The sequence below is a fragment of the Vitis vinifera genome, chromosome 1 (assembly GCF_030704535.1).
Source record: "Vitis vinifera cultivar Pinot Noir 40024 chromosome 1, ASM3070453v1".
Taxonomy (NCBI): domain Eukaryota; kingdom Viridiplantae; phylum Streptophyta; class Magnoliopsida; order Vitales; family Vitaceae; genus Vitis; species Vitis vinifera.
This window is the reverse complement of record NC_081805.1, coordinates 21990758-22015535: the sequence shown is the minus strand read 5'-3', so window position 1 is coordinate 22015535 and position 24778 is coordinate 21990758. Positions and strand designations below refer to the sequence as shown.

The window sequence follows — 24778 nt, the reverse complement described above, 5'->3', positions numbered from 1 at the left end:
GGTACCTTTATTAAGAATACCTATTATCACCGGCCTTCATCAACAGTGACCCATTTGTAAAAAATATATGACCACCTATGGGTCCCCATAGGTCAAATCCTTTTTATGACTTCAATATACACCTCAAGGTTGAGAGTCCAGGTAGTATGGTAGCTTGATGAATCATAACTATCTAATAATTAATCTCATGATTATTCACCATAATTTCTATCCAATATGTAACCATATACACTAGGGCACTCACTATAGGAAACTCATCTCGATGATTAAGACAAATCATTTCTCTAATTAGGAATTAGTGCACTATAACTTCATATAGATTGTCTAAGTCCATAAACCAACTATGAACAACTCATCAATCTTATAAGGAACTCATAACTTGAATCTTTCATACAACTCCCATTACACTCAAGCTATATATAATGCATACTTGAATGCTCAAATCAATATTAATACAAATAACAAATAGATAAGTGGAAACTTCAGTCTCACTTTATTACATCATATCTTACATTTGAAGGCTCTATCCCAACATCTATTACCTTAGCATAACCGTACTTCTACCTTTTATTATAGTTAGAGAGGTTATGCCTAATAAAGAGCACACTTATGTTTGTGGGGATGGGGGGAGTAAGCATCATTTTCTTCAATATATGGACAAACAAAATTTCTCTAGTACCAATGTCCAATTTAGACTAGGAATTCATGTCCAAGCAACCGACGAGTAGATGAAAAATATTGGAATCAACTTAATAAGGATGAAGATTGAAAATAATCAGCAAATGTTAAACTAGGGGATGGAATGAAAACTTGAGTTCAACTTGAAAATAAGAGTAGGGAAAATGAGTGGTTATCAATAATGAAATTAAGGTCTTTAATGTAAGGCAAAAGTCAAAGGCATTAGGGAACATGAATGATAAATCTGCACTCCCCATAAGCAAGACTATTTGGATTGTATTTTTGTTTTCTCATGTTTGCTATGAATATAGTTATTTCGTTGTGTAGGTCATTTTATTATTATTATTATTATTATTTATTTTGTTAATTTGTCTAAACAGCCCCGCGAACAACTTTCATATAGTTGGGCCACATTTCTGGTTGAGGAAGTCAACTCCAATGCTATGCAAATTGTTTAAGCATAATAAGTCCAATTGTGTTTATTTGAGAACACAACCAACACCTTCATATGATATTTATTATTATTATTATTTACTTTTATTTTTAAAAAAATTTATAGTATTGATTAGTTAACATATTGAACTTTGAATCCAAATTATTGTACATGGTGAAATTTGAGTTGTTGAATGAAGATATAAACATATGAGACTAAACTACAATAGATGTGATTGAGGTACAAAGAAATGAGATCATGGTATAAAATAATAAAATCATGTATAATTTATTGAGTGATAAGATGTCAGGTATAAAGCAATGAGATCTAAATAGGAATCAAGGTGCACACATGACATTCCTTGTTTGGCAAGTTAGTGCATTTTTGGTATAGTTTTGAAAAGATCTCATTTCTTATTAAAGTGAGGCCTTTCATTTTAGAATTAATTTCACTCACCTCTCCTAAAGTTTAAGCTAAATACACTTCGGCGGTGTTTATTTTTTGATTGAATATAAAAAAGCCAAATATTTTGGCTTTTTCTATTTAGCCAAAAAACAAACATCACCTTAGTCCATATTGATTTGAAATTTTATAAAAAAATATTTCTTATTTTGAGTTAAAAGGTAGGTAAATGAAAATAAATAATAAGAATAGTAAGGGAGTTTTTTTTGACGAAATTTAAAACTAACAAGGACTAGATGTATTCAATGTAAACCTTAGGAAAAGTGAGTAAAGTTAACTCTTATTTTTATGACACTTATGCACTATTTTTTTTTAAAAATTAAGGTAAGTATGAAAAGAATGATCTATCCTCTATCCAAATGGAAACCTAAATTCGTATTATTATTAAACTTTTTTATTATATATAATAGTTATTTTTTATTATATATAATAGTTATGATGATGTTAACCCTAAATTTCTTATGGTTTTTTTTTTTATATCTTATTTTAACTTAGATCGATCTCTATTATTTAGCAAAATATATATTTTAAGTATGTTTAATTAATTGAAAAATTAATTATTTATTCAATTGAAATAACTCTCGGATCAATTAATTTTAGCTTGGCTTAAAAATCTTGGAGATGTAATACATAAGAAGGGTAGTGATGAATTTATTTTCGAAAATAACACTTTACATCTATGTCAAAAATATGTTTTTAAAAAATCTATTTTAGTATAAATTTATAAATTGTGTTTGTACTAAAATCTCATTTTGAAAGGATAAATTAACTTGAAATAAGAAAAAGAAATCATCTTTTGAGAATATGATTTTAGTATGTAAAATCATTTAAAAAAAATTAAAGTAGTATATTTTTATAAATATTTTATAAAGTTCTTTTTAGAAATAATAATATTTAAATAAAAAAAATCCTTAATGGAGGTGGGTTGGGATGACTTTTTATCTATTTATTTTATTTTTGTAAAACAACAAATGATTAAAAAAATATCTATAAAAGGTAGTTATGAATCACACTCTATATATATTTATGTGAAAATCATCTTTTCAATAGAGGATTTTAGAACAAATTTATAAATTTGTTTATGCTAAATTTTCATTTTGAAAAAAATGCTTTTACAAATGATTTCATATGATATCAAAATCATCTTTTAAAAAGATAATTAAATACAGATTTATATTATAAATTATACTGATAATAAAATTATATTTTAAAATAACCTTCAAATGGGAGAATAAAAAATAAAAGATAAAGTATATTTGAGAAATAAAAATGTTTTTTAAAATGACTATTTAAAAAAAATTATGATAGGTTAAAAGAAACAAAATATTCTCATATTTATAAATTTATCATTTCCCATGTTTTTATTTAAAAAGTAACAATTTTTGAGTAAATACCCTTAATTATTTCAAATATTTATAATATGTTTTTAAAAGAAATGATTTTTTTATAAGAAAATAATAAGAATATTTTTATTAAAATAAAATAAAAAAATGATGAAGGGATAAATTTCTAAAATTGAATTTTTAATGATCATTTTAATCTAATAACCCATTTTTATTTTTATTTTTTTAATTAATATTTAAAAAAAAAAAATTTAAATGAAAAATCTGGGTTGGGTCAGGCGGGTCAAGTTGCAGCCTAGCGCAGAAGTTGGGTTGTTTTGGGACAGTGGAACTGTGGAAGCCGCCCAAATTGGAGAAAATAAGGAGAGGCTCCTTGTTCAAAGGAAGTGTGTGGGATTACGATGAAGACAACGCTGGCGGTGATCTTTTCCTGTGTTTTGGTCTCAAGCCTGGCACTTGGTTCACAATCACAAAGTGGAGAAAGGAGTTCCCAATGGCAGATTCTCACCAAAGCAAACTTCTCTTCTCAGATCCGACTCCACCCTCACCTTCTCCTTCTCATCACTGTTCCCTGTAATTTCTCTCTTTCACTCTGTCTCTCCCTTTATTTATTTGTTGGCTTAACTATAATCTAGAAGACGTTGACAAAGATCATTGATGAATTTTTGAGTTTTCATGACCTGGGGCTCCGTTGCTTTTCCCGGAGATGATTTTTGGAGTATTTTTTTTCCACGAAAAAATAAAAAAATTAAATTCTGTTGCAAAGAGATTGATTTTTTCTGAGTTCTTTTTTTGGTGGAAGCCGATGGAGTGTTAGAACAACGGTTTTGCGATAACTGGTGTAAAAATACCAACCAATTCAGTAGGAATGTAGTGGATATGAGGTAGAATTCTGTGTTTTGATCTCAAAAGTAAGCATAAAAGTTATGGCTGTCTGCAGAAGGACCATGTACAGTGATTATCCCACTGGAAGGGATTGGTATGTGCTAAAATAGGCACGTGACCTACTTGAAATTATAGGCTTCAAATATTAAGCATGGCATTACAAGATTGAAGGGCGACTATAAAATTGACATTTGTTCTTGATAATGTCAAGCCTACACCATTGTGCATTCTCATGTTTATTCAAGTTATTAGTGTGTTTTATCCAAACTTGAGGGGCTTTACTGAAAACATGTTTGTAGGAAGGCTAACATGCTTATGCTTCATATAAAAAGGTATTCTGTAGGGCATGAAGGGATTTGCTTATATAATTTTTTTTTTTTTTTGATAAGTAAAGTATATTCAATCAAAAGGCAAAACGCCACAAAGTATACAGGGGGTATACAAGGCAGCTAAGCCTCAAAAAACAACAAAAACAGAATCACCTCCCTTTAAGTGGAAGCCATCTACTCAAGGAATCCTATAAGGGAGAACGGCTCCTCACCTACATACAGTTTGACCCAACTCCACAAATTACAAACAAAAAAATTCTTTAACTTTTGAACGTTCAACACCCCCCCCCCCCTAAAGGCTAATCTATTCCTTTCCTTCCACACCGTCCAAAAAATACACAACGGAATGGCATCCCAAATCTTTTTCCTTTTCTTTCCCACAAACGAACCCCTCCAACTAACTAAGACTTCCTTTACAGTTTCTGGGAACACCCATTTCACGTCAACTAAACCAAACACTATATCCCATAGAACTCTAACCACTGTACAGTGTATGAGTATATGATTTACGCTTTCTTCCTCACAACCACACAGAAAGCAGCTATTTGGAAGTTGTAAACCTCTTCTTTGAAGTCTATCCAAAGTCAGCACCCTCCCCCACGTCGCCTCCCATGCAAAAAAACAAACTTTAGTTGGCACCCTTGTCACCCAGATGCTTCTTGAAGGAAAGCCTGAATCATCAGAACTCGCCAACAAGTTATACGCTTCCTTGACCCTGAATTGCCCCCTTCTTCCTTTTCTCCACAGGACTGAATCTTCTTCCCCAAAGGGTTTGTGACCCCTCAAGATCTGAAGAAAATCCCCAACCAACCCCAATTCCCAATCATTGAAATCCCTCAAAAAATTTAGATTCCAATTTCCTTGTCCCGAATTTTGATCCCACATTTCCTCAACCGTTTGTTCCTTTGAACCGCCATAGCAAAGAGATGAGGAAAACAATGGGACAACGCTGTCTCTGAACACCATACATCTGTCCAAAATCTGATTGTGTTGCCCTTCCCTACTTTGAAGATCATGTTATTCCAGCACCATTCTGATTCTTTCCAAATCTCCTTCCAAACCCCTACACCCACCGCCCCCATAGCCTTCTTTGGCCTCCACCCAAAATCCTCCTGCCCATACTTCACCTTGATCACTTGTTTCCAAAGATTATCTTTGTCACAAGCATACCTTCATATCCATTTGCCAAGTAATGCTTTGTTCAACAAGGCTAGCTTTCTAATGCCTAGCCCACCTTTAGCCTTATCTGTACATACCACCTCCCAATTAACCAAATGAGTTTTCCCCTCCATATTTCCTCCTCCCCACAAAAAGTCCCTTTGCACTTTCTCAAGTCTTCTCGCAACCATCTTGGGCATCCTGAAAATAGACATTTGGTAGATTGGCATGCTAGCCAAAGTGCTTTTTATTAAAGTGACTCTTCCCTCTTTAGATATATATTGCCTTTTCCAAAGAGCTAGCCTCCTCCTGACTCTCTCTTCCACCCCATCCCACATATAAGGCGCTCTATTGAGAACCCCTAAGGGTAGACCCAAGTACTGAGAAGGTAAAGACCCCACCCTGCACCCTAGCTCAACAGCCAACTCCTCCATCTCCACCACCTCTCCCACTGGAATGATTTCACTCTTGGCTAGATTAATCCTTAGACCTGATGCCGCTTCAAACCAAAATAAAATCCAACTTAAATGAGTTAAATGGTCCTTTCTGGCCTCACAGAATATGATGGTGTTGTCAGCAAAGAACAAGTGAGAGATATTCAAAGGAGGTTCACTACCGCCCCTTATGTTGCACCCTGATAAGAAGCCCCCCTCCACAGCTCTCCTAATAAGAACATCTAGCACTTTCATTCCCATAACAAAGAGATAAGGAGACAAGGGATCTCCTTGTCTAAGACCTTTGGAGCTAGGAAAGAAACCTGCAGGCACTCCATTAACCATCACTGAGAATTTAGCTGAAGATAGGCAACTCCACATCCACCCCACCCACTTAGACCCAAAGCCCATTTTCTGCAACACCTTCAATAGAAACTTCCAATTGATACTGTCATAAGCTTTTTCTATATCCAGTTTGCATATAAGACCCTTTTCTTTTCGTTTTTGCCATGAGTCTATCACTTCATTTGCAATTAGAGAAGCGTCAAGAATTTGTCTTCCCCTCATAAAGGCATTCTGAGAAGTAGAGACCACCTTACCAACCACTCTCTTCAATCTGTTAGCCAGCACTTTAGCCAGTAACTTGTAAAGACCCCCTAAGAGACTAATAGGTCTAAAGTCTCCAAGGTCCTCAGCACCACATTTCTTGGGGATCAAAACCAAAAAAGTATTGTTAAGGCTTTTGAGGAAAGAGCTATGATCATAGAATTCCTTGAACATTTCTATAATCTCCTCTTTAATAAACTCCCAACAGCTTTGCCAAAAAGCCAGAGTAAAACCATCCGGACCAGGGGCTTTATCCCCATTCATCTCCATCAGAGCCCTATGAATTTCATCCTCTGTAAAGGGCCTCTCCAGTATCTCAGCCTCTTCTTGACTGATCTGATCAAGCTGAAGACTCCCAATATCCGCCTTCCACCCCGTATCTTTTGAAAGTAGCTCTTTAAACGCATTAGCAATTCCTTCTCTAATTTCCTGCTCCTCTAGAAACCACTCTCCATTGATCTTAATTCTCTCCATACAATTATTTCTACGATGAGCACTTGCCATGCGATGAAAGAAACCCGTGTTTCTATCCCCCTTTTTCAGCCATATCTCCCTGGAAAGTTGTCTCCAGTGAGTTTCCTCCATAATCACCCATTTTTTGTAATTTTCTTTTGCCTCTTTCTTAAGCTCTGATTCATCCATAGTCAGAATTCTATCATTTTCCTCCCTATCCCAGAATTCCACCTGTTGCAAAGCTGCAGATTTGTTGCTCTCCAGCTTACCAAATACTTCTCTATTCCACACTTTCAGCTTCTGTTTGATTTCCTTCATCTTAGTAGCCAACTTGTAACTAGCACTGCCCCTAACATCAATTCCTTGCCACCAGCTGCGCACAAGCTCTTTAAAACCCTCAGTCTTAAGCCACATATTTTCAAATCTGAATGGGGTCGGGCCTCGTCTTATCCCACCCCCCACTAGCATAATTGGGAAATGATCGGAAACCGGACGGGGCAGCCTGCACTGGTTAATCCCACTGAATTGATCTATCCAACTAGGAGACACAAGGAACCTGTCCAAACGTGCCCAAGTCTGATTATTTAGACCCCCATTCCAAGTAAACTCTCCCCCCTGAAAAGGAAGATCCACCAGCCCAAGATCATTCACAGTTTCAGCAAAATTTCTCATTGCTGAGCTAATTCTCCTCTGACTACTCCTTTCCCTCGAGAACAAAGTAATGTTAAAATCCCCCCCTATGCACCAAGGATCCTCCCACAGCCCTCTAATCGCCCCAAACTCTTCCCATAAAGCATCCCTCTCTACCTTAGAGAAAGGGCCATACACTCCTGTAAAAACCCATACAGTCCCATCTTCTACATTACGGAATCTGCAGGACAAGGTAAACTGTCCCTCCTCCCAATCTAGCATGTCCAGAGTCCTTCTATCCTAGCATATAAAAATACCTCCCGAAGCTCCCTCCGCATTCACTGCTTTCCAGCCTAGGAATCTCCCGGAGCCTATACTTCTCGCAATGCTATCCGTCATACACTGCAATTTTGTCTCCTAAATGCACATTAAGTCCACCCTCTGATTTCTTATGAACGTCTTAATCACTTTTATTTTGGAGCTATCATTTGCTCCCCTCACGTTCCAGCTCAAAATTTTCACCTTCATTGGATAATTACAATTTGGCGCCCTTTGCCCTGTACCGAGCCTTTCTGTTTTACCCCTCCCTCATAGTTTATGGAGCATTTTAGTCGTTTTAACTCCCTTTCAAACTTAGACTTTTCCAGTAACTCTTTGCTATGTATTTTCTCCCTTCTTTTCCTGATCTTTGTCAAAAAATTTAGTATTTCCTTCTCCAATCCCTCCGTAGGGAAGCCCAGAAACTTGCTGAATCTTGCCAAGCCACTCTCTTCCCAGTTACCCTCCAGCTCACTTCTCTCAACTTGAGCATCATCTATATCGCCTACCCCTTCCATCTCCCTACCTTTGTCACTGTTGCAGTGGATGACTCTCAGTTCCTTACATTCCTTAATCCGTTCATTGCAAGCCTTATACACTGTTAACCACATTGAATTATCGGCCCGACCCTCCTCATCCAAATCCCCAGAATGATCGAAAAACTCCCCCCCCAGAGTCCGATCAAAAAGAAAAGAATTGAGATGAGAGTTCCCCATTTCCCTTTTCCCCTAGGAACCAACCCCCATTCCATACCTCATTGATTCCTCTTCAAGCGCCCTATCCGTCTCTGTCAGCCTCACCACTCCTTGTAGCTTCCTTGTGTCCTTAGTCTCCCTCGCAACAAAGAACTCTGCTTCTGGAGGATAGCTGGGCGCAGAACACTTCAAAATAAGGCCCGTCACCTCTTGGACTGCTAATGAATTTGGGCCCTCCCTTATTTTTCCACCTTGATCGAGCTGCTGGGTGCAGGCCTTTGACCAAAACAGGCCTTTGTTTGACAACTGGGCTAAAGGCGAAGCTGGGCCTTTAGAATAGCAGCCCACATCTTCCCTGCCATATGATGGACCTGCGTCTGGGCCAACATCACTTGCAGCCACCCCTTTCTTCTTCAAGTCCATGGACCCAAACATCAGGCTAGGCCCACCATCCCTCCTTGTTTCCTTTGGGCCCGCGATTGGGCTTAAAGACTTCATTTCCCCAGATGAGACCCAAGTCCGGGTTGTCGGGCTTAAATCTGGACTGATCTCAACCCGACCCGACCCGACCCCCTGCACCACCGTCCCATCGTCTGACGGGTGCAGCATCTCAAGCCTCCCACTCCCCCAATCCTTCATCACACGCTGCCCCGCGCGTGAATCCTCCTCACCCCTAACCTACCTGCTATGGCGATCAACTTCATCCCTGCACTTCCTCCTCAACACCGGCCAACATTCCCACCATAGGGGCACAACGTAGCTTTCTTCCTCCCCTTCGATTTCCAGTACGCTTGGTCTAGCTTCCCCTCTCCATTTCACTAGGATTCTGGCCCATTGGAGATCTCTCATCGATCTCGTATGTTCATCGACGGTGATAAAACCACCACATGCATCCCTCACTCTCCTCAAAATTTCTGGGCTCCATAACGAGATTGGGAGCCCAACAATCCTTACCCAGACTTCCCTTCTCTCTTCCCCCTCTGCCCAACATCCGCTCCTAGGGCTCCAGTGTTCCAACCTTACCTGGGTTCCTTCCCACGCGCAGCTCCCAGAGGAAACGACTCGTCTGGCCTCTTCCAAATCCTCAAATTCCAGCAGCGCTTTCCTCTTGTTCAACTTAGCCAGCCCTAGGTTACCTTTGAGGTCCCAAGACTTTGCCCAGAATTTCCCCCACTTCTCAATATCATCTTCCCCCCCTGACCCATCTCTCCAGCTCGCCACAACACAATGTTTCAATTTCTTTTTTAAACCTTCTGACTCCTCTTTTTTCACCTTCACTGCAACGGCATTTGAGTTACCCGTCGGTGACTTTCTCACCATTGTTGCATATGATCCTCCCATAGCAACTTTCTCCACAACCTTTCCCTTGTGTTTTTCAGGATTTTTACCAAAAAACCCTAACACCTGTTTAAGCTTCTCCGCCATGATCGTCCACCCCCTCTTATCCCTACGGCCTCTTGGGACGAAGATGCAGAACCTCTTCCCCTCTACATCGGAGACCCCTAGCCGTATAAACCCCCCCGCTCTGTTTGTCCCTCGAGTCATGGAGTACACTCTCCCCTGCTCCTTCCATTCCCTTCCCCATCTGGTTTCTTTCTCACCCTTGATACAGAGATTCAACCCTTCCAAGAAGAACGCTAAACTATCCGCTCCCAGTCGGACCCATGACGAGGCCCCTCCCTTCTTCTCCACAATGCATCCTTGGATCTTTCCTCTTCTGTCTTCCACTACAATCTCAAACGCCTTGGACTCCACTGTAAAACTACTCTCCTTCCTTCTTTTGATTAAGGGGGATGGGGGTTGGAGCCCTTCCCTTGTTTCTCTATCCCTTTCAATGATTGGGAGGTGGGATGTGTAGAGAGGTTTCTGTCATGTTTGTATGGGTTGAGGGTGTGTAAGGATGAGAGATAAAGAGCGGTAAGTTTACAGTGAAGTCTCTCTACACCACTTTAGAGTTGGAGACGTCAGTTTCTTTTCCATTGAGTTTCATATGGAAGGTGTGGGTGCAACCTAAAGTCAGTTTCTTTTATTGGGAGGCAACTTAGGGAATTAGATGTTTTCTATGCCATATTGAGGAAGAGTCCATAGAGATCTCCTTATCCATTGTGTAAAGGAAACGATTTTATGGGAGTTGCTTTTTTCCTTTTTTGGAGTGTTTTAGGTGCTTCTCTCATCGGTTCGAGAGACACTTCTAAATTGACATGGTTCTTTTGTGGGTAAAAAACATAGGAAGGTTTGGAGAGTAGGTTCCTTATGCATCTTTTAGATAGTTTGGAAGGCAAAGAATAAAATTGCCTTTGATGGAGATGGGCTTTCCCTCTAAAGACTAAAAAATTCTTTTGTTTGTTTTCTGTGGTTGGAGATCAACATTTTTATAAATGATGCTTGCTCAACTCTTTTTAGTCTTTTTGATTGGTTGAGATCTTGTTGAGGTTGGTGTCGTTTTAGTAATTATTGTTTTATAGCTTTGACTTTTGGTGTTACCACTTGGCGGTTGGTGTAAATTTTATGTATATTGAGGTTCACTCTTTTAGTGGCCCTTTTTAATATATTTACCTTCTTATCTATCAAAAAAGAAAAAAAAAAAAAAGAATTCATCATGTTACCTCTATTTATGTAGAGATTTGATTTTCTGCCCTTAGTTATCTTTCCAACCCTCACTTGACTCCAATAGTTGGAGATCTCTTGGAATTTTCTTTGAGAAGTCACTCACATTGGATAAATGTTCAGGGTAAATGTAAATGATGCAAATAGAAGTAAGCTTGTTCTCCTTGAACTTGGTTTTTTGTTAGACCTTAAAATCAACATTGAAAATGCACCTTTTTTGGCATAAATGTGAACCAAGATAGCTTTTCCTCTCTAGCCTCCTTCGTATGTTGTAAGCAAGTGATTGGCCTTCATGTAATCTAGGCCTTCCTTTGGAAGGGAACCTTAGGGCTTTATTTTTAGAACCCGTGATTGATAGGATTTTGAGAAGCTTGGATGGTTGGAGGAAAGTTTTTCTTTCTCTTGGACTAAAAGCATTCTAATTCAATCTTTTTTGGTTAATATCCCCTTACATGATCTTTTTATATTCATAATCCCAATTGCTTTTGCTTCTAGATTGAGAAAATCCACTTTGAATTTCTTTGGAGAAAAGAGCAAAGATCATCTTATCAATTGGAATCAAGTTTGCAAGTTAAAGGATGAAAATTTGGGGTTTGAGGGTTTTCCATTAGGAATAGACCATATTAGGTTATGGCCTTGGAGGTTTCTTAGGGAGATTGATCCATTGTCACATAGCTCATCGGAAGTATCTAACAGTGGCTTAACAAAAGATGCAATTCCAACATTGTGGTTAGGTGGTAACACAGATGCCCCTTGGAATACATCTTTGAAAGGTTCTTACATTTTTCCTTTTTTTGTTTTCTTCTCAATGGGAGGTGGCTTGAAAATTCATTTATAGGCAGACCTAGGAATCGACCTTTTCATACTCTCTACCTTATGCTTTCTTGCATTTATTTATTTTTTTCATAGGTAAAAAGGATAATATATTAAAGATGCCTACAAGAAGGCTCATCCAATTACACACGAAGTATACAATTAGGGCCAAATGGCAAACATTCCAAATGGTAATAGAGGAGAAAGAAAAACAAACACCCACCACCTCCTTAACAATGACCAACCCCCAAGCGAGTTGGAATGCCCTTAGTAGGAGCTCTTAAAACCAAGGAATGCCCCTAACCTACACCCATTGATACATATTTGGAAAAATAAAAAATTCTCCCAAAACCCTAACTTAACCAATCTCTCTCCAACAAACAAGAAACGAAAAAGCAGTCTCACAATACTAGTGTTGAATTCCTACTGCTCCTTTCCCTTCCCTTAACAATGAGCAAAAAACTATTGTAATTGACCGAGCATTCTAGTTTTTAGATCTTCCTCTCCAAACGGGATGCCAAGAGAGTTTTCCTCTTTCCTTTTGAGACCTTAACCTTATGCCCTTTTCTTGCCTCCATTTTTCTCAATAAGGTGTTGATCTCCTTTTCAAAACCTACAACATGCATTCCCATGAAGTTACTGAAATTAGCAAACATATTGGGAAGGTCATCAAAGTTATGCTCCTTTCCCATCAAACCGCATCTAAACCCTAAGGCCTTACAGGACTCCAACTCCTCAGCCTTGATCACCATTTCCTTACCGAAAGGATCCTTTGCATCACTTCTCGAACAATCTAACAAACTGCCATTTTGAAGCATCATCCTTAGCGGCTGACATCAAGAACCCATAGGCCCCAAGGATTGCCTTGCCTTTGATTGAAACTTTGAACCACTATCAAGGGTGGGCAACCTAGCAGAAGAAGAAAGGGGAGTAGAATCCTCCACTCCACAACTATCTTCTAAAAGCCTAGGTTTTGCGGACCTCCTCCTAACCATCGAAGCCTCTAAAGCACCCAAAAAAGAAGAAGAAGAAGAAGCACCCAAACCCCCCAAAGGAATAATCGACAAAGGAGAAACACCTAGAAACCTTGTGACTTTGATGGGGGAAAGCCTTTTAAAGTCTATTCAAGGAAGAAAGGGAAGACCTAAGTAAACTTTAAGTAGGATTAATATTAATTAGAATTGAATTATGATTAGTTTTTGTTGGAGTCTAATTAGGATTAGCTAGTTAAGTTATAATATAATTAGAATTTGAGTTATAATAGGTTTATTGGAGTCCTAATAGACTTTGGATGTTATAATTAAAATTTGAGTCATAATAGGTTATTAGAGTCCCAATAGACTTTGGATTTCTTAGAGAAGCCTATAAATAGACTAATCAATATAAATCAAAGGAATGAATTGATTGATATTAATATTATGTTTTTCTTCATTACAAGGGTTGCAATCCTCATTGATTTTCTTATAGGTGAGACTCCTAGAAGGCCTTAGTGAGACTTTAAGTTTTTCCATCTTTTCTTCGTTGTTTTTTCTCTCTTTATTTCTTATCTTATGTTTTTCTCTACCATAAAATTTATTCTTTGTTCCTCTCCTTACATCCTAAAAATAAAACCTTAGTCCACCTACTTTTGAGTATAGGCAACCATCCTAGGGTTGTCTTACATCAGACTTCCTTTAACAAAGTGTTGTCAGAGGGCAAGAGGCCTCCTTGCGTCTGCATGTCAGTCCTTGGGAGCACCCCATCTCGTAGTGAAATAAGCAATGGGATAGGGGCTGCCCAACTCCTCTCCTCCAAGCGCAAACCCCCAATCCCACTGCTTTGCTTCTCCAGACTTCTTTCATCTTTGGGGGCAAGGGAAAAGGAAGAGGAAGGAGCACATGAGGGCTCCATTAAAAGAGGAGAGGCACACTTGGGGTTAGAGATTTTCCTATATCTCATCTTTAGACTTGTTCTAACTCTCTTGTTTCTTAAACTTTGGCTTTTGACTTTTCTTTTATATTAAGAAATTAATGACTTATACTTGCTCAATCTATAGTTTATTTACTTCTTCCCTCCTCCCCCCCTCCCCCCCTCCCTCTCTTTTATTGTACCTCCCTTAATGAAAAATACATAGGTATTTAACATACATGGTAGAGAAACACTACCTAAAATTAGCTAACTAAAATCCTAGTGTAGAGGAGATAAATCTCCTATTAATTTAGGGAACAAAATTGGGTTACATCCTAGCCCAAATCCTATTAAATAAGGAAAGAAGGCTTAAATACAAAAGTAATAAACAACTGTAAAAACCATTTGTAAAATGACTGAAAATGCAAAACTGAAATTCCACTCTCTCCCTCAAGCTAGACTATAAATATTGATCATACCTAGCTTGCAACTCAAGTCTTCAAAATTAGATCTTGGAAGTGCTTTAGTGAGAACATCAACTGTTTGAAGACCTGCTGGAGTGTAAATCAAAGTGATTATTCTTTCCTTCATCTTCTCTTTGATGAAATGACAATTTGTCTCCACATGTTTCGTTCAGTCATGGTGAACAAGGTTCTTGACAATGCTTATGGCAACTTGATTGTCACAAAACATCTTCATAGGTTTTTCTAATGGAATTTTTAATTCCACTGGTAACCTTACTAACCATATTCCCTCACAAATTCCATGAGCCACAGCTCTAAACTCTACCTTTGCACTGCTCCAAGTTACAACGGATTGTTTGTTGCTTTGCCGAGCAACTAAATTTCCCCACACATAAGTAAAATACCTTGGAGTTGATCTTCGGATCTTCAGGCTATAATTGATCCAACCTAGTCTGCATTTGAGAAGATTTCAACATTCTTTTTCATTGTCCTCTTGAAATATAGGCCCTTGCCAGCTGTGATCTTGAGATGTCTTAGTATTCGATACACAACTTCCACGTGTTCCTCTATTGGATGATTCATGAATTGTGGTGTAGAGGAAGGTTTGTTTCAAAACGAAACAGAAAAACACTCAAGAACAAACACAAAGATCACAATAGGATTTGGAAATTGGGGAATAATTCTAATAAATTATATTGAACTGATTTTAACAATTATAATAAACCTTTAAATAATGTTTGTAATGCAAAATAAAGGAAATAATTGAAATAAGAAATTGGAAATAGGAAACGAAGATAATTGGAAACTTTTCCTAGAAATAGGAAACAAAGATAGTAAAGCAAATAAACTTAAAATAGGAAACTGATGATGATCGTGTGTTGCATCAATCCCTTCCACTTGAAGAAAACTCGTCCTCGAGTTTTGTGGTTGTGAAGAAAACTCATCCGGGAGAAAGTATTCAAAGATATCAGCAATGTTGAAAGTATTGAAAATGTTCATATTAGTTGGAAGATCAATCTTGTAAGCATTATCACCAATCTTTTGAAAGACGCAAGAATGACCAAATTTCTTGTCTTTAAGCTTATAGTACATGCTAGCAGGAAAACGATTTTTGTGGAGATGGACCATCACTAAATCACCTTCATTGAACAACTTAAGGCGTCGGTTTTAGTCTGCAGCAGTCTTGTAACGAAGATCAACCTCTTCTAAATTCTTCTTCACTTCTTGATGAATCCATTAAATACGCTCTACAAACTCCTCAGTGTTATGATTGACATCATGAGAAGGAGGAAGACGAATCAAATCCATTGTATGCCTTGGAACACTAGTGTAGACAACTTCAAAAGGAGTCTTCTTGGTAGAACAATTAGGCATACTCTTAAAAGCAAACTCAATCTGTGGAAGGGCAACATCCCATTGCTTTGGTTTATCTCCACTAATAGATTGTATCATATTGCCAAAAGTGCGATTAGCCACTTTAGTTTGCCCATTGGTTTGGGGATGGCTCGTGCTACTATATTGCAAAGAAGTAGCAAACAATTTCCATGGAGTTCTCCAAAAATGACTGAGGAATTTCACATCCCTATCAGAAGTTATTGAACCATGTAGGTGAACAATTTCACGGAAAAATAAATTGGCCACATAAGAAGCGTAAGGAGGAAGTGAACCATCTTAGAAAATTGATCAACTACAACCAAAATAGAATCAACACCATGTTGAGTTCTTGGGAGGCCAAGAACAAAATCCATAGTTAAATCTTGCCAAATCATCTCTGGAGTAGGTAAAGAAGTATAAAAAGCAGTATTTTGAACTTGTCCTTTGACTCTTTGACACATTGGGCAATGCTGAGTGAAACACCCAACATCTTGTTTGAGTTGGGGCCAATAAAATCTCTCCTCTACCAAGGTGATTGCTTTATCTCGGTCAACATGTCCTCTTAATCAGCCAACATGCAATTATGCAATAAAATGGTCATGCAAAGAAGAAAGAGGGATACATAATTGTGTACCCCAAAATAAAAATCAATCCTGAATAAGTCAGTAACAAACTCCTTATTGTTGCATCATGTCCATATGCCACTAACATCCTCATAAATAGTATAAGTATCCTTCAAATAATCAAACCCCACCACCTTAGTACTAATTGTAGCTAATAAAGAGGCTCGTCGACTCAATGCATCAACTACTTTATTCTATTGGCTAGGATCATGTTTGATAACAAAAGTGAACTTTTGTAAAAAGTCAATCCATCGAGCATGCATTCAATTCATTGTCTTTTGAGAATTGATGAACTTTAAAGCTTGATGATCCGCAAATAGCGTTAACTCTCATTGAAACAAAAAATGCTCCCAATACTTTAAGGCTCAAACAACTGCATAAAATTCAAGCTCATAAGTAGACCACTTTTGTCGAGGTTCACTAACCTTTTCACTGAAAAATTCCACTAGGTGACCCTCTTAGGATAAGACAGTCCCAATTCCCAAAACTGATGCATCACATTCAACCTCAAATACTTTCTCAAAATTGGGGAGTGCTAACACTAGTGTAGCGCACAACTTTACTTTTATTAATTCAAAGTTGTCTTCCTGCGCTTTCTCCCATTGGAACTAGCCTTTCTTCAAACAATTGGTAATAGGTTCCATGATTGTACTAAGTCCTCAAAGAAAACGCCTGTAAAAAGTGGCTAAACCGTGGAAACTTTGCACTTCACGCACGGTTTTAGGAGCTAGCCATTCCTGAATTACTGTCACCTTCATCTCATCAATTTGAATACCATCCTTTCCCACTATAAATCCAAGGAATAAAAGATGGTTAGTCATAAAGCTACACTTCTTAAGATTGATATACAATTTATTAGCTCGTAAGGCTAAGAGAACTTTCCTGAGATGTGATAAGTGCTCCTCCTCATTCTTACTGTAGATGAGAATATCATCGAAATAACCACCACAAATTTTCCAATAAATGGACGAAGAACTTGGTTCATCAACCACATGAATGTGATTGGTGCATTTAATAGCTCAAATGGCATCACTAGCCATTCATAAAGGCCATCTTTAGTTTTGAAAGCCATTTTTCACTTATAGCCTAGTCGAATACGAATTTGATGATAGCCACTTTGTAAATCAAGTTTGGTAAACACCATAACACCTTCTAACCTATCAAGCATGCCATTAAGACGTGGGATAGGAAAGCGATCCTTGATCATTATTTTGTTGATAGTGTGATTGTCCACACACATGTGCCAACTACCATCCTTCTTTGGGGTGAGTAAAACTTGGATTGCACAAGGACTCATGCTCTCACGAATTAAGCCCTTATCAAGCAACTCGTTAAGTTGTCACTGCAACTCTTTATGCTCAGTTGGGCTCATACGATAATGTGGCAAGTTAGGCAAACTAGCTTCAGTTACTAAATCGATATGGTGTTGAATATTTCGCATAGGAGGTAACTCATTAGGAGATAAGTCAGGAAAATCAACATGTACCTCTTGAAACTTGGTGGGAATATCAATAGTTGCTTCAGATTGACCCTTAACTACCAATGCTATAACAAAATTCGGCTCCTTGACTTGCTTAAAGAAATCTGGGCCTGTTATGTTGGGGAATAGCGGTTGATCTTCCTAAGTAACTGAATTGTTTTATGATGATTGAGACTCTGACATCAAAGCAATCTTCTTGTCAAACCACCAAAAAACGAAAGTAGTATCTCGACCCTTATAAGTGGCATCAACATTATAGTGCCATAGCCTCCCCAATAAAATATGACAAATGTCCATATCCACCACGTCACATATTATCTCATCTTTATAATACTTCCCAATCGACAAAAGAACCTTGCAAACTTCTAGCACCTGAACTACTGGGCCCTTCATAATCCATGCAATCTTGTATAGAGAAGGATGCTTCTCAATCTTTAAATTTAGTGTTTTCACCAAAACCTTGGAAACAATATTCTCACTACTTCCACTGTCAATGATCATGTTGCACACTTTATTACGAATAGTGCATTGAATCCAAAATATTTAGTGTCATCGAGAGTCGTTTGGTTTCTTTGGGGTAAACAAAACTCGTTGGATAATGTACACCACTTTTTCTCCTACATCTCCTTCTGCAAACTCAACACCCTCATGTATATCTTCTTCGAGAACTTGTTCCTCTTCATCGCTTCCTTCTTTTGTAAGGTTAACGGATCGTCTGTTCGGGCAATTATTTGAAATATGGCCTGACTGGTTGCATCATAAACATTTCCTAAGATTTGGATGCGCATAAGGGTCATTATTGACTAGTTGTTGCTGTTGGTTTCGACCTTGAGTATTAGATCGAATAGAGGCTGAAGTTTCAATTCGATTCTACGCCGAATTTTGAGTGGAAGGGGCATCTTTATTGCTATCATTGTTGATGCCTGAAGTTGTTGACCCTTTCGGAGTAGAAGAAGCTTTTTGGGTTGGTTGCTGAAAGTTACTTTGAGCACGCGTCGTGGACCTATTGATATGATTTTCCGCTTTCATCAACAAATTAACTGCATTTGTCATGGTCTAAGCCCCTTGAAGAGCCAGTTGATCTTAAATAACCAGCTTTAGGCCTCCAATATAATGAGTAATTAATTGATCCTCCGACTTAGACAAATTAACGTGGACAATGGACATTTAATTGATAAAATTCCTCCGTGTATTTGTTTACAGTGTGGTTGGCTTGTCGACAATTTTGATATTGTTGATATAAAAATTGTTCATAATTTGGAGGGAGAAATCGCCTTTGTAACAACCGCTTCATTTTGGGCCAAGTATGAACATGTTGTTTTCCTTGCCGTTGATGATTATATTGAAGTTGTTCCCACCATGCAAAAGCTCCACCTTTCAACTTATACGTCATGAGTTTTATTTGATTTTCTTTTGAAATATTCAAATAGTCAAAAAAGTTTTTGAAGGTATGGACCCAATCAAGAAAGTCTTCAATGTGTAATCGACTGTTGAAACTCGGTAAATCCATCTTCATCTTAAATTCTTGGTTATTTTGACCATGATTGTTAGCCCGATAATCGAAATGAAAATCATCTTCTTCTCTAGATGAACTATCCAACTTCCGTTGCTACCTTTGTTGAATATTCCTCCGTTGTGGAAGTCGAAAATCATCAGTATCTTGAAAAGGTGGAAAAAAACTCATCTTGTTCATAAAAAACCCTTGTAACTGCTCGTGGAAAGCCACCACGAACTTGCCGTTGTCACTGATTGAAACCCCTTGTTGGAGGTTGTTGTTGTCACACTGCTTAGGAGCTCCCTAATTTTGACACTCATACACCTGTAATGGAAGGGGCTCGTGAAAATCACGATTCGCAGTTGGACCAGTGTGAATCATGCCTCCGTCATCGATTTGTGCCCCGACCTATGGCTGGTGTTAGTTTTCGTAGCTGCCCTCCTGCTGGTTGCCACATTGGTCTGGTAGTCGCTCCATGGGTTTGTGCTTCCCTTCGACAGTCAACACAACCACCATCTATGTTTGGTTGCGAAGAGTTTCATCGATCCCGTCGAGTTGTTGCTTGATTTTTTCGAATTTCCGTTTGTCGTTGATGGTTCGTTTCCCTTTAGAATCGTTGTCAACCATCAGATTGAGGTAAAAATACTTGTTTTGATACCAATTTTGGTGTAGCGGAAGGTTTGGAAAAGAGACGGAAAAACACTCAAGAACAAACACAAAGATCACAATAGGATATGAAAATTAGGGAATAATTCTGATAAATTATATTGAACTGATTCTAACAATCATAATAAACTTTTAAATAATGTTTGTAATGCAAAATAAAGGAAATAATTGAAATAAGAAACTAGAAATAGGAAATTAAGATAATTAGAAACTTTTCCTAGAAATAAGAAATGAAGATAATTGAAAATTAGGAAAACTAGGAAATCAATTTTAAACAAAATAGTAAAGCAAATAAACTTAAAATAAGAAACTAATGATGATTGCGTGCTGCATCAAATTGACTCGCCACACTGACTAAGAAACCAATGTTAGGTCTAGTATGAGAAAAGTAAAAATCCCACAAGACGCTGGTGTCTTTCTTTATCCATAGGGGCACTTTGTTCTTTAGTTCCTAGTTTGATTGTGTGATCCATAAGAGTATCTGCAGGCTTGCATCTGAGTATCCTCGTCTTTTAGTAAATCAAGGATATACTTTTATTGAGAGACTGCAAAGCCCTTTTTTGACCTAGTTATTTCTATTCCAAGGAAGTATTTGAGATTTCCTGTATCTTTGATTTCAAACTCTTTAGCAAGAAAATTCTTAAGTTTGCATAGTTCTTCCTCATGATCTCCAATTAGGATGATATCATTTACATATACAATGATAATGGCCATCTTTCCCTTGAGAGAGTTTTGAACAAACAATGTGTGGTCAGACTGATATTGAGACTATCCATACCTTTTTACAACTTTTGTAGATCTGTTAAATCAAGTGGGCGGAGACTTTTTGAGACATACAAGGATTTCTTGAGCCTATAAACTTTATTAATATTTGATCTTGTCTCAATGCTTGAAGGGATTTCCATATACATTTCTTCTTCCAAGTAGCCATTTAGAAATGCATTTTGGACACCTAGTTGATGGAGAGACCAATCTAAGTTAACATCCAATGATAACAAAACCCAGATAGTGTTAAGCTTGGCAATAGGAGCAAATGTCTCTTGATAGTCAATTCCATAGGTCTGGGTGAATCCCTTTCCAACCAAATGAGCATTGAACCTATCCACACTTGCATTTGCCTTGTACTTTATGGTGAATATCCATTTACACCCAACTGGATTTTTCCCTTTGGGTAATTCCATAATTTCCTTATGTCCCATTCTTTTCTAGAGCTCGAATTTCTTCTCCAACGACAGCCTTCTATTCAGGAATTTAAAGAGATTCTTGGATGTTGTTAGGAATCTGGACGTCTATAAGACTAATCACAAAGACATGAAAAACAGGTGACAATCCATCATATGATAAAAAATTATAAATTGAATGATTTATACAAGGTTATACCCCTTTCCTCTTGAAAAACAGGTGACAATCCATCATAAGATAAAAAATTATAGATCGAATGATTTATACAGGATCATACTCCTTTCCTCTTGGCAATGGGCAGATTAAGACTGTCATTCTGTAACTCATTAGTGACAGGGTCAGAATTTGTGTTACTTGGGGAAATTTCACTGTGGTTTGAATTCGGTTCTGCCTCATGAACTTGCTCGGGGTATGTTCTTTGCTCTGTTTCCTTTTGAGTCTTCTTCCTGTAGTAGACAATGAAGTCATTGTTGTTGGCAGGTTGTGAGTGAATTGAATGAGGACGAGTTCTAGGTGGCTCAACCATGGTGTCTAAAGACTCGATCATTGGAGGACTTTGACTACGAGGGATATGGGACTGGGGAATATGAGAATCAAGTGTTTGAAGACTGCTGGTTGTGATTTCTGTTTTCCAAAATTGATATTCTTTAGTGGTATGCTCCCTCTGAATATCAGATTTAGAATATGATTGATTTTCGAAAAATGTTACATCCATGGAGTTATTATAGAATTTTCTGGTTACTGGGGAGTAACATTTGTAGCCTTTCAGGTTTAGTGAATACCTAAGAAATACACACTTGATTGCTGGAAGATTGAGCTTACTTAACACTTTTGATGGAATAGTGGATAGAAGTTGAGTATCTGGATAAGATTTGAGAAGGACTTGGCATGGGGTTTGAAAACGGAGGACACGAGAAAACATTCTATTAATAAGTACAACTTCTCCCCAAAAGAATTTGGGAACATTGGTGGAGAACATTATAGACCTAGTAACTTCTAAAAGGTGTCTATTTTCTCTCAGTAATCCCATTTTGTTAAGGAGTTTCAATGCATGAACTTTGATGAACAATGCCTTCGCTTAAGAGGAAATCTCCCATAATGGAGTTGAAATATTCTCTAGTATTGTTAGTTTTCAACACTTGAATTTTTGCATGGAATTCGATCTGAATCATGTTATTAAAATTTTTGAAAATTTGATCCACTTCCGATTTTTCCTTCATAAGAAATATCCAAGTAATTCTAGTATGATCATCCATAAAAAAAAAAAAAAATACCATCTAGAAATTGTCACATTTTTTATTTTAGAGGACCCCCAAATGTTGCTATGGATCATAGAAAAAGGATAAGATGTATCCAAGTAATTCTAGTATGATCATCCATAAAAAAAAAAAAAAAAATCCATCTAGAAATTGTCACATTTTTTATTTTAGAGGACCCCCAAATGTTGCTATGGATCATAGAAAAAGGATAAGATGATTTATATGATTGAAGGGGATAAGAATTGTGAACATGATTTCATAATTGACAAATCTCAAATTCCTCTTTACTTATTAAAAAAAAATAAAAATAATTGACAAATCTCACATTGGAACACTTTAGAATCTTTATTGAATAATGAAGGAAAAAGCTGTTTAAGATACATTAAACTTGGATGACCTTGACAATAGTGCCATAGCATGATAACACTATCGTTATTTGAACTGGAAACTAAAAGAGAACGTGTTGTACAAAATAACTCCCAAACCTCCAAACCTCCCAACCAGACAAACTTGAACTTCTCTTCCCTACTTTGCTCCTCACTCTCCCCAAGTTGGAGCTAGACCGCATCTCCCACCAAGCCCATATTCTTCCTAACTACATTTGCGAAAGTCTCATTTCCAGATGACCATAGAGCTACTCCTCTTCTCTGTTGGAATGACCACTTACCTGGCCTTAGTTGCAAGAACAACCCCTAACGAACGAAGTTTCTTTGTCAAAATGGACCAACCCCCATGGAGACCCCTCCCTTCTAGAAAGATCAAGGCAAACCACTTTGCATTTGCCATGATAACAAAGCAGAAAATGAACCTCCTTGCCCCCATTTGATTGACTCTCCAGCTTGAACTCCCTACCTCCCTTCTTCCATCATTTGCTCCACTTTCGCAACTCTTTGTCTCAAAAGAAGCTTCCACCCCTTCTAACAAGCATCCTAAACTGAGCTCCCTGAATCTCACCTAGACTAAAAAGCCTTTGCCTCATTCCACAATGACACCTCTCAACTTCCCACCAACCTCCTCTATAGAAAGATCAAAGGACTTTGAATCCATTGTAAACCAACACTGTCCTCCTCTCATGGTGACATTATAAAGAGAATTGAATCATAAAGACATAGGAAGTAGCATCCACAAGGCTAATATTTCACACAATCGTCTTCCTCTCTGATGACTAAAATGGACACTATGAAACATCAGAATCCATCTTTCACCTTTAATAGCATTGGTAACACCATGTATGGTTCCAATTCTATTCTCATCTTGATTTTTGAAAGATTAACTAGCTTTAAAAAGCATCATCTATCTTGGTAACTCTTCCCCGACCCTTCATCAAATGATGCAAGTGATTCTTGGACCATAAATGGAAGGGAAGGCCTCTAGTTCTATCCAATGTCACCTAGATTTCTGAGTACTTAGTGTTTGCCCTTAATGATAATCTCCTTAAAGTTATTGCAAGACCTCTCTTCACTGAAACCCTTCCTAACTCTTGAAGCCAACATGCTTTTTCAATGGAATCCATGAAGAACAATTCTTTGAAGATCGAGAATGGTGTAATGGACACCATACCATTCATATCCAAAATACTTGCAATAGCTCTTCCTACCTCTAACCAATCCTCCATCCTAATACTGCTTTTCAAACCACAACTCTAGTCCACTTTTCGATTGGGACATTAGCACCTTAGGCCCTCCTCTTGAACAATACTTGCATAGGATCACTTTACACCACAATGACCACAACTTGCTAACTTCTTAGGTAACATTACCTCTATTTGACTCACCAAAAATGCACTAGAAGGGAATTTTGCCATTGAAGATATCTCTACCCTTAAACCTTCCCACCCTTTGCTTCTAACACTCTTTGAAATCACCTTAACGATATTTCTTTGATTTGTTGCAAACTTCGACAACGTGATGAGCCTTCCTTTCTATTAAAGCATACCTTTAGATGATGTGTCTATGTTTTTCCTTTGAATTTCTTGATGAAACCTAAGGATCTTTCAGATGCATTTTTCAATTGCTCCAACAGCCAACAAATCTCTTCCTTTTCAAAATCCAAAGAGAAGATATTGCTATAACTTCTTTCTGTGATTGAAATCCACTTCCCCCCATCAATTCCTTTGAGCCTTACATCAAAAATCTTCTTTTCCATCTCACAAAACCTCCTCCTAGGCTCTCCATAATCACGCCTCAATACTTTGTTTGTCTTTGCTTATATGATTTTGAAGATTGATTTGAAAAGGCCTATGATAATGTGGACTGGGGCCCTGTGGATCATGTATTAGAAAAAAAAGGTTTTATTCATTTCTGTTGCAAATGTGGATGAATTGGGATTTAGGGTGCAAGAACCAAGTGATCTATAAGCTACTTTGGTGGGATATAAACTCTCTGAGGTTTTGGGTTGCAAGCTTGGTAAGTTATCATTGACTTATTTGGACTTCCTTAGGAGGCCAATTTCAAGCCTAGGCAGTTTGCAACCTAGCTGTGGGGTGGGGTGGGGGTGGGGGTGTG

The 24778-nt window shown here is 37.8% G+C and overlaps 1 protein-coding gene across 5 annotated transcripts in view; it reads left to right on the top strand.

The window, feature by feature from the left end:
- The first annotated feature begins 3203 nt into the window (after positions 1–3203).
- The window catches only part of LOC100854034 (uncharacterized), a 60112-nt gene continuing 38537 nt past the window's right edge, over positions 3204–24778 (top strand). For 3 of the 5 annotated variants that reach the window (XR_009466278.1, XR_009466273.1, XM_059738738.1), the window contains exon 1: positions 3211–3489. Coding sequence is in view for 3 of the 5 variants with exons in the window: in XM_059738738.1 (XP_059594721.1) it covers positions 3318–3489 (172 nt within the window). In the remaining 2 variants the exon portion in view is untranslated. Of the gene's footprint in view, positions 3490–24778 lie in introns of all 5 variants that reach the window. The other 2 variants (XM_003631261.4, XM_010656146.3) reach the window with 2 other exon arrangements.